Source organism: Macaca thibetana, chromosome 12 (genome assembly GCF_024542745.1).
Source record: "Macaca thibetana thibetana isolate TM-01 chromosome 12, ASM2454274v1, whole genome shotgun sequence".
NCBI lineage: Eukaryota > Metazoa > Chordata > Mammalia > Primates > Cercopithecidae > Macaca > Macaca thibetana.
This window is the reverse complement of record NC_065589.1, coordinates 12,562,911-12,580,536: the sequence shown is the minus strand read 5'-3', so window position 1 is coordinate 12,580,536 and position 17,626 is coordinate 12,562,911. Positions and strand designations below refer to the sequence as shown.

At 45.4% G+C, this 17,626-nt stretch overlaps 1 protein-coding gene across 3 annotated transcripts in view; it reads right to left on the bottom strand.

The window, feature by feature from the left end:
- Positions 1-17,028, bottom strand: part of SLC16A14 (solute carrier family 16 member 14) — a 37,715-nt gene extending 20,687 nt beyond the window's left edge. The window contains exons 1-2 of one of the 3 annotated variants that reach the window (XM_050751110.1): positions 16,583-17,028; positions 7,054-7,326 (exon numbers count right to left, since the gene is read on the bottom strand). In XM_050751110.1, coding sequence (XP_050607067.1) covers positions 7,054-7,312 — 259 coding nt within the window. In that variant the 5' untranslated portion in view covers positions 7,313-7,326; positions 16,583-17,028. Of the gene's footprint in view, positions 1-6,994; positions 7,327-16,582 lie in introns of those variants that run through there. The other 2 variants (XM_050751113.1, XM_050751111.1) reach the window with 2 other exon arrangements.
- Between the last annotated feature and the right edge of the window lie 598 nt (positions 17,029-17,626).

The following is a 17,626-nucleotide window of genomic DNA, read 5'->3' as shown; positions in this document are numbered from 1 at the left end:
ATACAATTGAGATACAATCCTTTGACCACGACTCACACTTTTATAGAGTAATTCAGTGTTTTGGGATGAGATTATCCAGATTATCTTTTTCATTTTCAGAAGGAATCTGAATCTTGGACCATTTCCCACTGTAATAAAGTGTCCCAGCCGGGTGTGGTGGTTCACACCTGTCATCTCAGCACTTTGGGAGGCCGAGGCGGGTGGATCACGAGGTCAGGAGTTCAAGACCAGCCTGGAACTACAAAAATTAGCCAGGTGCAGTGGCGGGCGCCTGTAATCCCAGCTACTTGGGAGGCTGAGGCAGGAGAATCGCTTGAACCTGGGCAGCAGAGGTTGCAGTAAGCTGAGATTGCGCCACTACACTCCAGTCTGGATGACGGAGTGAGACTTCATCTCAAACAAAAAGTGTCCCATTGCTGTGGGGAACACCCTCAGGAAGTTATATTTTATTGACCCATCCTGGCAGCTGATAGGGGAGAAAAAGCACCGGTGAAGAGAGGAGCAATCACAGGTAAGCCTTGGCAGTGCTGGGGGATGGAAGTAGGTACTTCTTTGAACTCCAGGTCTCTTAGGGTAACCCCTCACCATAGTAAAGAGTTAGGAGCCTCTAAATCAATGACTGTCTGCTTTAGCTGAACAGTGGTGTCGCTTAGGAGCTTAAAATAAATCCTGATACTTGGAGCCCATCCCTGGTGCAGCCTGAGCACGGGGTGGGGAGCGTAAAGCTCCCCAGGTGGATCTGATGTGCAATCAAGATTGACAATCACTGCTCTAAAGTGATTTAGCAAGTAATCTATCTTGTGTAGCCTGTGGATTCCCCCAACGATAAGGCATCCACCAAGAATTATTCAGAGAGCAATTATCACAAAGGCTGCTATAGATACTGTCAAAGGAAAATACAAACTTGGCACCCCAATTCACTCTGCCAAAAGAAAAAAATTAAGCTGAAAGCTGACTCATGCAAGCAACTGCTTTTCCTTTTATTCCTAAGCAGATAGCCACACAGAAAGGGTTATACAGCTCCACAGGTAGCTGCTCTATGTTCACCTTATTTCATGTCGAAGTGCCGATTTACTGAGTGTGAGATGAATACAAAATTGATGATTCCCTGACCTGCACCTTTTCTCTTGCAACACGTGGATTACTGTACCCTCCCTTTCCCCTCCAGGCCACTTTTCCCCTTTAAATATTGACGTCCTCAAAACCATCTTTGGAGAGAGGCACAGGTAACAGACTGTTTCTGTGATCCTGTGTTTATTTCTTTCGGGCATGTCCCTAATCTTGGCAAAATAAACTTCCAGGTTGATTGAGACCAGTCTCAGATATTTTTTGGTTTACAATACAAATGAGGTGGTTACATTTTATTAAAAGTTGGGACCTTCTGCAGGACAGTGGCAAATCCATGCTACTCATTGGGCTGAGGCAGGAGAATCACTTGAACCCAGGAGGCAGAGGTTGCAGTAAGCCGAGATCTTGTCACTGCACTCCAGCCTGGGTGACAGAGCGAGACTCCTTCTCAAAAAAAAAAAAAGAAGGAAACAATGTATATTTATTACATTTGCCGTATGCAAACCACTGCCCAAGACAGAGGACTTTCAACTACTGTCATATAAATCATGGATTTTTTGGCTGGGCCCAGTGGCTCATGCCTGTAATTCCAGAACTTTGGGAGGCCAAGGAGGGGAGATCACGAGGTCAGGAGATCGAGACCATCCTGGCTAACAAGGTGAAACCCCGTCTCTACTAAAAATACAAAAAATTAGCTGGGCATGGTGGTGGGCGCCTATAGTCCCAGCTACTCAGGAGGCTGAGGCAGGAGAATGGCGTAAACCCGGAAGGCGGAGACTGCAGTGAGCCGAGATCTTACCACTGCACTCCAGCCTGGGTGACACAATGAGACTCCGTCTCAAAAAAAAAAAAAAAAAAAAAGAAGGAAACGATGCATATTTATTGAATTTGCCATATGCAAACCACTGCCCAAGAGAGAGGACTTTTAACTGCTGTCATATAAATCATGGATTTTTTGGCTGGGCCCAGTGGCTAATGCCTGTAATCCCAGCACTTTGGGAGGCCGAGGCGGGCGGATCACGAGGTCAGGAGATCGAGACCATCCTGGCTAACACGGTGAAACCCCGTCTCTACTAAAAATACAAAAAATTAGCCGGGTGTGGTGTCGGGCGCCTATAGTCCCAGCTATTCGGGAGGCTGATGCGGGAGAATGGTGTGAACCTGGGAGGCAGAGATTGAAGTGAGTTGAAATAGCGTCACTGCACTCCAGCCTGGATGACAGAAAGAGACTCTTTCTCAGAAAAAAAACCCAAAAAAACCCCAAAAAACCAAGGACCTTTTTAAATTTAAGAGGTAGCCCAAATGTGCTTACAATGATTAGCACATAAAAACCATTTGTATTATTCATTTCAAGTATGTTTTCAGTTCTCATTTGATGTAATGGCAGGCAGTGTCATAGTGGACACAATTTTGGAGTCCCATAGACCAGGTTTAAAGCCAGCCCTACACTTACTGGCTGTTCAACCTTCAGTAAGTTACTTAATGTCTCTGAGTGTTGCATATTCTTCTTCTGTAACATACAGACAATGGTCTGTCCTCCAGTGTTGTAGGATCAAATGAGATCGTGTACATTAACATGCATTTGGCATGCAGTAAGTGCTCAATAAAGGAGAGCTGTTACTGTTGGTTTCTGGCTTGAAAAACTTCCCTGAGGTTGCTCAACAAATCTGCAGCCACCCTGTACCAGGAGGCTTGGGATAATGAACAGTAATTTTAGGTAAATAGATAGAATAAAAGACTTTTCATTTATGTAACTATGAGGCCTGCTGTGTTATGATTTCTGAGACTCAGAGCAAAAAATGTTTATCTGGCAGGCAGCTTTCCCTGTAGAAAGATTAGTCTAAAATCTGAAATTCCACAGTCTGGAATTCGGGGACTCTCACACAAAATTCTGAACACACAGTTACCTCTCAACTAAATTAAGTGTGACCATCACATTTCACCATGAGTTAGGGATTCTTATTTTGGGAATCATCTTTAAAACCATATTCGATCATTTCAGGACTGGTTTCTGTTGCTTATTTCCATAGGACTTATGAAACATAATATCTAAGACCAACTTAGTGGATGGTTTGGAAAATATTGGGACACTTCATATCCTGGCCTTCTTCTGAGTCTTTTTTTTGACATTACTGTGTGCGTACACTTCCAAGATTAAATCTACATGTGTTTTGTTTTACCCCTTACAAATATATTTTTAAAAAGGAAAGAAAGCTGGATTTTAAGTGTTATAGAAACACAGTTTTCCTTTACTAAGAAAGTAGAATTACAACTGATGTAAAACTTGAACATGCCCGACGCTGAAATAAACCTACCTGCATGTTTCCTATGACAAATAGTCCTAGTTTAACAAAACAAATGCAGATTTGAAGAAGTCAGTTCAATAATGTTACAGACAAAAATGATTTATGCCACACAACTTGAGAAATAACACTTTGTCCTTGTCGTCTATCATTAGGACTACCATTGTAACTAATATTGGTTGTTTTTTTGTTTGTTTTTGTTTTTGAGACAGTCTCACTCTGTTGCCCAGGCTGGAGTACAGTGGCACTATCTTGGCTCACTGCAACCTCTGCCTCTCGGGTTCAAGTAATTCTCCTACCTCAGCCTCCCCGGTAGCTGGGACTACAGGCATTTGCCACCATGCCTGGCTAATTTTTTGTATTTTTAGTAAAGGCGAGGTTTTACCATGTTGGCCAGGCTGGTCTCAAATTCCTGACTTCAGGTGATCCGCCCGCCTCAGCCTCCCAAAGTGCTGGAATTATAGACGTGAACCACCACGCCTGGCCTTAATATTGTTTGTATTATCAAAAATAACATTGCTTGGCCGGGTGCGGCAGCTCACACCTGTAATCCCAGCACTTTGGGAGGCCGAGGCAGGCAGATTACGAGGTCAGGAGATCGAGACCACCCTGGCTAACATAGTGAAACCCCGTCTCTACTAAAGTATGCAAAAAATTAGCTGGGCATAGTGGCGAGCGCCTATAGTCCCATCTACTCGGGAGGCTGAGGCAGGAGAATGGCGTGAACCCAGGAGGCAGAGGTTGCAGTGAGCCGAGATTGCGCCACTGCACTCCAGCCTGGGCGACAGAGCGAGACTCTGTCTCAAAAACAAAAACAAAAACAAACAAAAAAACATTGCTCACACCTGTAATCCCAGCACTTTGAGAGGCTGAGGCAGGAGGATCTCTTAAAGCAGGAGTTTGAGATCAACCTGGGCAATATAGCAAGGCCCCATCTCTACAAAAAAGTTTTAAAAATTAGCAGGGCATGGTAGCATATGCCTGTAGTTTTAGTACTCAGGCAGCTGAGGTGAGAGGATTGCTTGAGCCCAGGTGTTCAAGGCTGCAGTGAGTTTTGATTGTGCTACTGCACTCCACCCTGGGCAACAGAGTGACATCCTGTTTCTAAAAAAAGGTAAAAAACAACAACAAAAAAAATAAGTTGAATGCCAGCCAAGATCAACAAGTCTCTGAATTGGATTCAATAAATTAATTACTAATTGGAAATCATTGAAAAGCACAGATTCCAATCAGACACACATCGGCCTGGCATACACATACTCGCACAAAACCAAAAACAGATTAGAGGCCATTTATGTTTCCAGGATAAAATATATTATAAATATTTTAAATTCAAACAATTAGATATAAATATATGGCTTTCACCTTCAAGTGAAACAACTGAAAAACATCAGAGTGGTGGTTACCTCAGAGCATTGTTAAGGGAAGGAAATAAAATTAAATGAGATAATGTAAGGGAAAGCCCCTAGTATATAATAGATGCTTATTAAATATTAATTGACAGTAAGAGTTATTTCATTTTCAAACTGAAACACATTAGCCATCATAACATTATATTTATAATAACTTCCTAGGTTTAGTATCTCCAGCTGTATAAGACTTGACTTCATAGATTGCTGTGTGGTTAGGTTTAACTAGAAAATACAACAATAGGTAGTATATATTCAGGAAAACTTGAATCTATGCTCCCATGTTAAACAATTTTTTTAAAAAAAGAAAATGCAGTCAGACACAGTGGCTCAGGCCGGTAATTCCAGGATTTTGGGAGGCCAAGGTGGGCAGATCTGTTAAGGCCAGGATTTCGAGACCAGCCTGGGCCACATGGAGAAACCTCGTTTCAAAAGGAAAAAAAAGAAAATACAAGAATATATTGTTATTATTTTCTGTTAGCTATATATCAGTAAGCTTTCTAGAGACAGTTTAAAAGACTTTTCAATAATGAGTGATCAATAATATCTCAAATTGAAAACATCAGAATTCAGGCTGGGCATGGTGGCTCACACCTGTAATCCCAGCAATTTGGGAGGCCAAGGCAGGCGATCACTTGCGGTCAGGAGTTTAAGACCAGCCTGGCCAACATGGTGAAACCTTGTCTTTACTAAAAATACAAAAAATTAACTGGGCGTGGTGGTGGGTGCCTGTAGTCCCAGCTACTAGGGAGGCTGAGAGGCAGGAGAATTGCCTGAACCTGGATGGCAGAGGTTGCAGTGAGCCCAGATTGTGCCACTCTGCTCCAGCCTGGGTGACAAAGCGAGACTCTGTCCAAAAAAAAAAAAAAAAATCAGAACTCTGAAATGAGATTGTTACTGGACTTTTATAGTGTTTTATCTAACATTTTTATCTTTAAAAATATTCATGAATGTTAAATAAGCAGATATTTATAATGGTAGATAATGAATTATAATGGTTAGGCAAACAGACTTTGGGGCTAAATAAAAGTTTTTAAATGATAGTTTTTTTTGTTTTTTGGGTTTTTTTTGTTTGTTTGTTTTTTTTTTGTTTTTTGTGTTTTGTTTTGTTTTGTTTTGTTTTGAGACGGAGTCTCGCTCTGTAGCCCAGGCTGGAGTGCAGTGGCCGGATCTCAGCTCACTGCAAGCTCCGCCTCCCGGGTTCACGCCATTCTCCGGCCTCAGCCTCCCGAGTAGCTGGGACTACAGGCGCTGCCACCTCGCCCGGCTATTTTTTTTTGTATTTCTTAGTAGAGACGGGGTTTCACCGTGTTAGCCAGGATGGTCTCGATCTCCTGACCTCGTGATCCGCCCATCTCGGCCTCCCAAAGTGCTGGGATTACAGGCTTGAGCCACCGCGCCCGGCCTGTTTTTTTTTTTTTTTAAGCCAGTTAAATTTAGCAGTCAGGGGTTGTTTACCAACTTTAGGGACACTAATGTTAATAAATTCTGATAATCCACTACCACTGGACCAGCCAAAATGATGAATTTTTAAAATACTCCAAATGTTTATTTAAACTGTTATATCACACAAGAGACAAGAGGACAAATATTGTATGATTTCACTTACATGAGGTACCTAGAATAGTCAAATTCATAGAGACAGAAAGTAGAGTGGTGGTGGCCAGGGGTGAGGGGAGATGGGAATGGGGAATTTGTGTTTATTGAATAGAGTTTCCGTTTGGGAAGATGAAAAGAAGTTCTGAAGATGGATGGTGGTGATGGTTGTGCAACAATATGAGTGTACTTAATGGGATTCAAAATGCTTACAATGGTAAAATTATTTTTTTTGAAAGGGAGTCTTGCTTTGTCTCCCAGGCTGGTGTGCAATGGCACAACCTTGGCTCACTGCAACCTCCACCTCCCAGGTTCAAGCAATTCTCCTGCTTCAGCCTCCTGAGTAGCTGGGATTACAGGCACACGCCACCACACCTGGCTAACTTTTGTATTTTTAGTAGAGACAGGGTTTTGCCATGTCGGCCAGGCTGATCTCAAACATCTGACCTCAATTGATCTACCCGACTTGGCCTCCCAAAGTGCTGGGATTACAGGTGTGAGCCACTGTGCCTGGCCTAAAATGGTAAATTTTATGTAATGCATATTTTATCACAATTAAAAAATAGTAGCTAGTCACATCCAATATCAAATGTTACAACAATATAAAACATTACTTACAGTGGGGAATTGTCATTTGATAATGATTCAGTTTTACAACAGGTCACACATGAACATACCCACTATCAAGGTGATGCCCATGCTGAGGGAGCTGACCCACGCGGTCAGGCCACGGCTCTGGTGGAATTCTTCCAGCCATTCCACATTGAGGACACCCAGGGCCATCTGGGAGCCCATGATGAGGATGTGCACAAAGAAAGAGGAGAGCACCATCATCCAAGCCCATCCGCCATCAATGTTTGGGTGGGGCTTAAGTGTCTTTTTGTCTTTGGGGTCATCTTCAAAATCATACCCAATATCTTCATGACTGGTATACATTTTCCAAGATTTTTCTGAAATACATATAACAAATTATTTCATGGAACATCTAAATGAAAAATATCTTCATCTTCTCTGTACAGCTCTACCTCCCCATCATGGTCAAAGTGGCTCCAGTATCACATCTGATCTTCAGGTTAATCTTTGTCACCATACAGATTTGAAGACACTCCTTACTGTTTCCCAGGATCAGGTGCTTTTATGAAACCCGTTTCATCTTATAGCCATCACATTTGTAGGTATTACAATCTTGGGAATAGATTCAGAGAAGTAAGGTGATTTTCTAAGGCCTGTATTTAGTGTGGTCAGTTGGGAAACTAGGATTTGACCCCAGTTAGTCCTGACTCCAAACCCCATACCCTGTCTCCCTTACAGAGATGGATACTGACAGGTGACAAGAAAGATGTCAGAGAAGGAACATCTGGCTTCCGGCAGCCTTTTAGGGTAGCTTCACCTTGGTGGGGCCCCTAGCAGAGGATCTGGTTCTTAGTTTTTGTGGGTGCAAATGTTAATTTGTTAATTTGCATCCAGAGTGGATTAGCCTCAGGGGGTCTGGCTCATGCTAACCCAACTCAGGAGAGACTGATAAGGCCAATTGATTACAATGAAAGACACAGCTTTCTAATAATGGTGGTACTTATGTCTCATTATACAAGACACGTACTTTACCCTCCTCCACCCACCCCCATTCCTAATATTTACATGGAGAACTTAATTAGTTACTAGAAAATTACTTCAAAAATAGGGTATCAGACTAAAGGAGTTTGAATAGATACTATGGTGACATACAGGTCACCAGGTGAGGTTACCAGGTAGGCAGGGGCTAGATCATGCAGGGCCCTTGTGAGTCAAATAAGGAGCTTATAGTTTATCTTGTACATAATGAACAGCCATTGGCTGAATTTACATCAGGAGGAGACATAATGAGATGGGTACTTTGCATAGATCTATCTCTCAAGATGTTTGAATGAGAGGAGGGAGGCTAGATGGAGCTAGAGGATGCTAGCTCCTCTTTTGTTTGTTTGAGACAGGGTCTCGCTCTGTCACCCAGGCTGGAGTGCAGTGGTGTGATCATAGCTTACTGTGGTCTTGAACTCCTAGACTCAGGGTATCTCCCACTTCAGCCTCCTGAATAACTGGGACTACAGGTACATGCCACCATGCCTCACTAATTTTCTTATGTATATATGTATGTATGTATGTAGAGACAGGATGTCACTATGTTGCCCAGGCTGGTCTTGAACTCCTGGCTTCAAGCGATCCTCCTGCCTCAGCCTCCCAAAATGCTGGTATTACAGGTGTGAGCCACTGTGCCTGGCCTGTTTCATTTTTCATGAGTTTTTTTTTTTTTTTTTTTGGATGAGAATTAAGTGTGTGTACAAAGACAGGATAAGGAGCAGGAGTTACGGGTGGAGAGACAGAGATATGATGATGATAATGACTAATCTTGGAGATGGTGAAACCGATTGGTCTTGATTAGGAAGAGAGACCCATCCTCTGAGTCTGGAGGAAGGAGCAGGTGGATGGACCTATGATGGTAAGTAGTGGGATGGAAAGTCACATCTGATGGTTTAATTTCTTTGGTGAAGCAGGAAGTTAGGTTATAGGCTGAGAATGAGGAGGGCGGAGGTTGTGTAGGAGCCTTAATGCTCAAAATAATGGAAGAGACTGTTGCCTACAACGAGTGGAAATGATTGCTGGGCAGTTTCAAAGGTCAGGTTGAGCCCTGCAGGGTCCCACTACCCAGCTATGGCCATGGAGCACCAAGGACAGAGCCAGGGAGCACTCTGCCCCGGAGCTTGCAATAAGCTGGAGGACTTAAAAACAACAAACAGCTAAAAGTTGGTCTGCTTTCTAAATCATCACTACATGCCAGCAATTCTAGACAATTACACTGAAAAAAATGTTTAGCTGGTCTAAGTTCCAATTATGTTGAGTTTTAATTATGTATGTGTATGCTTCAAATTAGCCAGTTTTCATTTCTCATCCTTTTGTAAACATTGTATTCTACATGGAAGTTATTTCAAGAACTCCTGGTTTTACAGTTGACCCTGGCACGTGTGTAGCGCCAGCTACACACATTAGTTGGGAGAGGAAGCTCCTAAGAGTTCAGAATTGTTGGTAAAACGATACCCACTTGGCAAAATCCACACCCACAACCCCTGTGGCATTACGTGTTCCCGCCTTTCTCAGAACACTCTAGGTAAACTGTGCCAGCACAATTATTGTCCAGGAAAAGAACCAGATCTCGAGTCACTTCACTTCTGTCACTCTATGTACTCACTTGGAGATTCTAATTTACAATTTAAAATAGTGAAACAGTGAAGACTGTGAGGTACAAAACCTTGGTTTGGAAAGTTACATTTTAAATTAATACTTGAAATGTTTTCTCAATTTGAACAATATCTTTTTTTTTTTTTTTTTTTTTTTTTTGAGACAGAGTGTTGCTCTGTCACCCAGGCTGGAGGGCAGTGGCATAATCTTGACTCACTGCAACCTCTGCATCCTGGGTTCAAGCAATTCTCGTGCTTCAGCCTCCTGAGTAGCTGGGACTATAGGCATGTGCCACCGACACCTGGCTAATTTTTGTATTTTTTTTAGAGACAGGGTTTCGCCATGATGGCCAGGCTGGTCTTGAACTCCTGACCTCAAGTGATCCTCCTGCCTCGGCTTTCAAAGTGCTGGGATTACAGGCGTGAAACACTGCACCCGGCTCAATATCTTTAAAATTGAAATATATTCTTCTTTTAAACAGAAGAACAATAACATAATGAGTATTACTGACCATTACATGATTATTACTGAAAATCATTTTGTTGCCATGGCGGAGGGTGATGTAAAAAACGATCCATTCTGGGTGTCAAAGTCACTAAGAAGTCTCGAATTGTAGGGCTCTTCTCAGGAGTGTTCTGATGTGGACGGGTAGGAGAGAGGAGCAGATTGTGGCAAATTGCGCAATGCCTACAGCCTCTTTCTATCCACACCTGAGTTAAGAAGTTTTTGTTTGTTTTTACCTTTTTTTTTTTTTTTTGAGACAGGGTCTTGTTCTGTCACCCAGGCTGGAGTGCAGTGGTGTAATCTTAGCGCACTGCAGCCCTGAACTAGCAGGTTCCAGTGATCCTTCTGCCTCAGCCTCCCGAGTAGCAGGTACTACCTGCACATACCACCACAACTGGCTAATTTAAAACTTTTTTGTAGAAGTGGACTTTCACCATGTTGCCCAGCCTAGTCTCAAGCAATCCTCCTGCTTTGCAATCCCAAAGTGCTCGATTACTTTACCTTTTTAAAGGGTATGTTTCCCCAAAACCCTAAAATACTCTGACCCCTTAGAGGAAAAGTTTGCTGACCCCTGGACTAGAGCATTGGTTCTGGCTAAGGGTTTATTGGGGGAAAAATGAGTGTAGGGGAACCAAGGGTACCAGTGGAAGAGCAACTTAGTGGATCTGTCTGGGGTTCATCTTCTTTCTTTCTGTCACACCTTGTTCTCATTATTATTTTTACCTTTTAAGTTATTCCATCCCTCAACAGCTGTCCAGTCCTCAGCCACTACAGCACCTACGTGCAGTGCTGCTTTTGGCCTGGGTCCTTCCTCCTTCACACATCTCGCTACCTGCCATTATCCAGATTGCTGGGAGTGATAAAATGTTTATCTCAGAAGCCGATTTCCAGGCCGGGTGCAGTGGCTCACGCCTGTAATCCCAACACTTTGGGAGGCTGAGGTGGGTGGATCACCTGAGGTCAGGAGTTCGAGACCAGCCTGGCCAACATGGTGAAACCCCGTCTCTACTGAAAAGAGAAAAATTAGTTGGGCATGGTGGCAGGTGCCTAAAATCCCAGCCACTCGGGAGGCTGAGGTAGGAGAATTGCTTGAAGCTGTGGGAGCGAAGGTTGCAGTAGTGAGGCGAGATCACGTCGCTGCACTCCAGCCTGGGTTAAAGAGCGAAACTCCGTCTCAAAACAAAATAAAACAAAGCAAAAGCCAATTTCTTCATCCCTTCAAGTTATCATTAGGATGGAGTCCCTTTAGCACCTTCTCCCAGCTATTGTGTGTGATTTTCTCTCCTTCCCCTCCTCTCTCCTTCCAGCCTCCTCACACTCTTCTGCTTATCCTTCAAGATTCAGCTAATTTTTAATAGCGAACCCCTGAAACAGTGAAAAAAGACCCTGAAAACATCTTTACTATTCCAACATCAGAATATTTGTTAAATCAATCGATTGTAGCATAGCTAGACAATGTAGGTCTGTCATCAATAATAAAGTTCACACTGCAGTGTGACCCTCTACATTTTCAAAGAGCCCTAGACAGCTTTATTTTTGACATATGTAATAATCTCTTTGTTATTTCTACCAAGACATGTATCCATAGGAAAAAAGACTGGAGCAAAACGAAGAAAAATGTTGATGGAGATTATTCTTTGAACGATGGTCTTACCAGGAATTTCCCCCTTCTTTCTACATATCTTAGTGGTGAGAAATTTCCTCAATATGCCAGGTGTGGTGGCTCATGCCTGTAATCCCAGCAATCTGGGAGGCTGAGGCAGGAGGATTAGCTGAGCTCAGGAGTTTAAGACCAGCGTGGACAACAGTGAGACCTCATCTCCGGAAATAAAAATTAGCCAGGCACATGTGGTGACGCATGCTTGTGGTTCCAGCTATCTGGAGGCAGAGGTGGGAGAATTGCTTGAGTTTGGGAAGTTGAGGCTGCAGTGAGTCGTGATCATGCCACTGCACTACAGCCTGGGAGACAAAGTGAGACCCTGTCTCAAAAAAAAAAAAAAAAAAAAATATCCTTAATAGATACATATTACCTGTATTACAAGAAAATAAAAGCCTATCTCTTAAATATTGTCTGGATCAGCCTCTTACCTCCAGGTAAATTAGTGGCTGACTTGTAAAAGAGAAAACAAAACAAGATGACCTCTATTGGGAAGTCTTCCGGCCTGTCTTGGGTTTCAGGCATGTGTGTGTGTGTGTGTGTGTGTGTGTGTCTGTCTGTCTGTCTGTGTGTCTGTGTGTGTCTGTCACCCTCCCAGTGTCTGAGCCTGCTTGGAGCTAGAAAGGGATGGGGCAGCCCTTGCTCTCCAAAGCTCACAGCGCAGGGCGGAGTTGCACTGTCAAAGGGCCAGTGGATGAGCCCAAAGAGGGTTCAGAGGGGATGGCTGGTGGCTGTCTTCCCTCTGCCTCTGTTGTGTGCAGAATCCTGAGGAGCCAGAAAAAGGGAAACCAGGCAGCTTGACACAAGGTGTGAACGGCTCATAGAAGTATCATTTTGCTAACCATGGGACAATGCTCAGCTGTGTTGAATATGATGAAACAACAACACATGGCGTTTTCCTGAAGTTCATTTACAACAAGAAAGGCTTTGAAGTAATACAAATTTAAAAGTTAGAGTTTTTTAGGCCGGGTGCCATGGCTCATGCCTGTAATCCCAGCACTTTGGGAGGCCGAGGTAGGCAGATCACCTGAGGTTGGGAGTGTGAGACCAACCTGACCAACATGGAGAAACCCTGTCTCTACTAAAAATACAAAATTAGTCGGGTGTGGTGGCTCAATCCTTTAATCTCAGCTACTCGGGAGGCTGAGGCAGGAGAATCGCTTGCACCCAGGAAGCAGAGGTTGTAATGAGTCAAGATCGCGCCATTGCGCTCCAGCCTGGGCAACAAGAGCGAAACTCCATCCAAAACTAACGAATAACAATAACAAAAATACAAAAGTTATAGTTTTTCAGCCCATGGGTCGAAATATTAAGCACTTTTCTAAATCAATATTAAGAACTTTATATTCTTACTGAATTATTTATGGGTGAAGAGATGTAGGTACCATCAAACTGCTCTTGATATTCCCAGTTTGTTCATAAATAAGTGACACTGAATAGCATTTAATGGACAAATTTTATTCAAGAGGCACAAGGGTGCATGTAGAATATAGTGTCAAATGCAGAGCAGTGGCGGCAGGCAGGGGTGGGGCAAAAAGTTCTTTTATTTTTTTGAGACGAAGTCTTACTCTGTTGCCCAGGCTGGAGTGCAGTGGCACGATCTCGGCTCATTGCAACCTCTACCTTCCAGGTTTAAGTGATTTTCCTGCCTCAGACTCCTGAGTAGCTGGGACTACAGATACACACCACCATGCCAGATAATTTTTGTATTTTTGTAGAGATGGGGTTTCACCATGTTCGTCAGGCTGGTCTTGAACTCCTAACCTCAAGTGATCCACCTGCCTTGGCCTCTCAAAGTGCTGGGATTACAGGCGTGAGCCAGCATGCCTGGCCCAAAAAGTTCTTTTGGATCCTCAAGAGGCCCCTGTAGATCTGCTAAGCAATGGAGTCATTTGTATTTCACACTGAAATCTCTCCAAAAGTAATTACTGTTTTAACTATTCAGTAATAGTTAACTTCTTTTCCAACTAGTTAATGAAAACAAAAGACAACAGAAAAACAAATGTTTATCCTTCCAACTCCAAGATTGCTTTTAGCATTCATATAATTATATGCATATATAATTATATATGTATTTATATAAGATATAAGAATAATTTTAATATTATAATCCTACTCCACACCTGGCGAGAGGGAGAACTTAGAGGGTGTATCTGTACCCCCAGGTTCCATATCCTTGTCCACTGTAGGGCCTTCGAGCTCCCTTACATTTTCTATATCCTGACATACATGTAGAAGGACAATATGCATGTGGCACACTGACGCAGTGAATGTGGGGCTTCTACTAAGGATTAATATGTAAAATGTGACAGAATATGCTGGCTCATGCCTGTAATCACAGCACTTTGGGAGGCTGAGGGGGTTGCATCACTTGAGATCAGGAGTCTGAGACCAGCCTGGCCAACATGGTGAAACCCCTTCTCTACTAAAAATACAAAACTAGCCAGTGTGGTGGTGTGCACCTATAGTCCCAGCTATTCGGGAGGCTGAGGCAGGAGAATTGCTTGAACCTGGGAGATGGAGGTTGCAGTGAGCTGAGATGGCGCCACTGCACTCTAGCCTGGATGACAGGAGACTCTGCCTCAAGAAAAAAAAAAAAAAGTAAACGGTAACCCACTCTAAACAAGCTTGCTATTGGAAGCTTGGCAAAAAATACTAGGGCCTCGTTCTGAAGAGGGTGAAATAAGAAAATGGGAAGATTACGGGAGCAATAGTCAGCCTTCCATTCTCCCCAAATGAGTTCATAGACGATGAAAAAGAAATTGTAAATGGGGGGTAACATATGTAGGCTATGAAATTGGGTCAGCTACATATTTACATGATAATAGGCAGAAATGAAAATAACAGATCCTTCTAGGGTGTATCAGATATTAGAACAAAATTAAATTTTCTACAGCTGTGTACAAAGTTTTACAAGCAAGTCTTTTTTTTTTTTTTCTTTTCTTTTTGATGGAGTATGGCTTTGTCGCCCAGGCTGGAGTGCACTGGTGAGATCTTGGCTCACTGCAACCTCTGCTTCCCGAGTTCAAGCGATTCTCCTGTCTCAGCCTCCTGAGTAGCTGGGACTACAGGTGTGTGCCACCGCACCTGGCTAATTTTTGTATCTTTAGTAGAGAAGGGGTTTCGCCATGTTAGCCAGGCTGGTCTCGAACTCCTGACCTCGGATGATCCACCCGCCTCGGCCTCCCAAAGTGCTGGGATTACAGGCGTGAGCCACCGCGCCGGGCCAAGCCATTCATTTTTAATTTGGCTATTGTTATTATATTGCATGTGGTGAGCTCATCACACATAAGGAAAGCGGGAAGCACCAAGCTAAAATTAAAATTACCGTCTCCCCCAAAGTTACGCAGAGCGTGGTGGTAGCGGCTCTGCATCCCATGCAGGTGAGTGCGGGGTTCACCCTTAATTCGGCTCTGCAGGCACTTCCGCGCTCTCCACCTGGTGTGTACAGGGCATTTGGGGCCTTTAGAGGGCGCACTTGCAGCCAGCAGGCTGAAGAGGCTGCCGCGGAGAAGGCTGGGGAGCTGAGCTGGTGCAGAGACAGCCCAGGAGAAAAACAGAACCAAAAAAATCACACAGAATAAGGAGGACTCAACACATACATGCTTCTGGGTCACGGACTGTGCTTGGTGGCTTCTCCAACGCGATCCAGTCCAATTGGCATAAATGTCCCCATTTTACAGATGAAGAATCTGAGCCATCAAATGGGAGCAATGAAGCTTAGAGGGGTTAAACTAGCAGGCGGTGGAAACCAAATCGGAAATCGGGCCTGCAGGATCCCAAGCCTGTTTTACCTCCTCCCACCCCCAACACTCCCTCTCTCCCCTTTCCTCTTTCTCTCGTCTCTCTCTCTCTCACACACACAGACACAGCCGCACACGCACGCACACGCAAACAAAGAAGCCAGACAAGGCAAAGGAGAATCTCTCTAATCCCCAATAATGGCCCTCGGTCATCCTTGTTAATAAGCCCGAATCAACTTTTCCTCAGGCAAAACACGGCTTAATTGGAAAGCAGAGTTGAGCTCCTAAAACATCGTCATGGCCTTGGCAGCGTTTAGCCCCGAAATGGCCGTCCCCGGTCCCTCACCCCATTTCAGCCTCTCTTGAGGAGCCTCGATCAGAAGCGCTAAGGGGGCCCAGCCTCTGCGCGCCCTGGGCGTGGGATCGTGCCCGCGGGGTACGGCCTCCGCGCCCCACCCTCCGAGCTCCCTCCCCCACCCGCGCTTGGTGCTCCCCCTCCCTCGGCACCCCGAGATCAGTCCCCGCTTCGGGCACCCCGCATCCCTCGGCGCGTTCGGAAGCCAGCAGCCCCGCGGGGAAGCCGGGCAGGCTGCAGCACCACAGCCTGTGCAGAGAGGCATCCGCAACCCCCGATGTCTCTAGGCGCAGCCCGGGGTCCTCCGCTCTGCGCCTCATCACTGTCCAGTTCGAGTTCCACACGGCCTGGAGAGCAGACGGGCAGCGAGGCTGGGCTCCGGGCAGAGAGCGCCTCTCCAGCCAGACGGGGGTGCCCTGGATGACGCTTGCGGGGTCCCGGCCGGCTTGAGCAGCAAGGCGCGCGTCCCCAAGCTCCGCCTGGCGGTCTGCCCTGAACCGCCGGTTACCCTGCCCGCCCGCAGTTCCCGAGCCCCCGCGGCGGCCTTTGCATTACCACCCGCCCCGGCACAGCCTCGCCCTCCACCGCCCGGGCAGCCTTTCCGGAGCCTGCCTTGGGCTGGGGCCGGCCCTTCCCGGAGGTTCCTGGGGTGCAGCGGCCATCCGAAACCAGGCTCCGATGCCCCCAGCGCCGCTCCATTCCCCAGGCCCACGGCGCGCGCGGCCTCGGATACTCACCGCCCGAGGCCCGCTGGGCTGCGGCCTCACTCGGCTCCACGCCCGGATCCTCGAACTTGCTGCTCTGCTTCGAGCCCCCTGAGCTGCTGGGTGTAGAGATTTGTTGCAATGTCGCCTATCATCCTGGAGAAGCGGGTGCCTGCGGCTCAGCTCTCCGCCGGGCTCGGTGCGCTCTGTGCCGGGCTCCCGGGGTCTTCCGCCGCTCGCTGCCAGGCCAGATGAGCGTTTGGTGGAGCTGAAAGCTCGACGCTGCAGTCCAGGTGGCTTTAAAAAGGGTGCGTTTGGAGGTGCCCAAACCTAACCTGGGCTTCCTTCCAATCGGAGCAATTTCAAATCTTCATGCTCGTTCATTCCTATACCGGCTAATTCTGGTTTGGCAGGGAAAAAAAAATGTAGTCACCTCACATGCACACTCTTGTGGCCGGTTGAAGTTTATAGCTTTGGCTGAGTTTCCGCTAAGGCGCTGCACATTTATCACTGGAGGAAAGGTCCTGAAACCTAATCCAGGATGCAAGTGAGACTAGCAGTAGCCTCCATTTCTCTGAGATGCTAGAGAAGGGATGAAACAGACCCTTACTGCAATATTTTTGGCCAGAGAGGACTCAAAGTCCCTTACTCTCTCTCTTTTAGAGATATGGGTTTCACTACATTGCCAGGCTGGTCTCCAACACTTGGACTCAAGGGATCCTCTGACCTTGGCCTTCCAAAGTGCTGGGATCACAAGCTGAGCCACCGTGACCAGTCAGTCCCTCATTCTTGGTTCCACTCTGGGTCCCACCTCTCCTTGCTCTTTCTGCACGTCCATTACCTACTTTCGTGGGCACCAGGCACAACTTTATCTCAATGTCTCCCTACCTCATTCCCAGCAGGGCACACAACACAGTGCTTTACCTTGGACAGTTTTCTGTATTATTGAGGTGAATGCATGAGTCGATGAAGGCTGTGCTTTTTTTTTTCCACCTGAAGGTTTTGCAGTAGTTCTCTACTGCTGTTGTGATAAACTGCGATATTACTGTGATAAACACAGTAATAGCAGACGAAAAC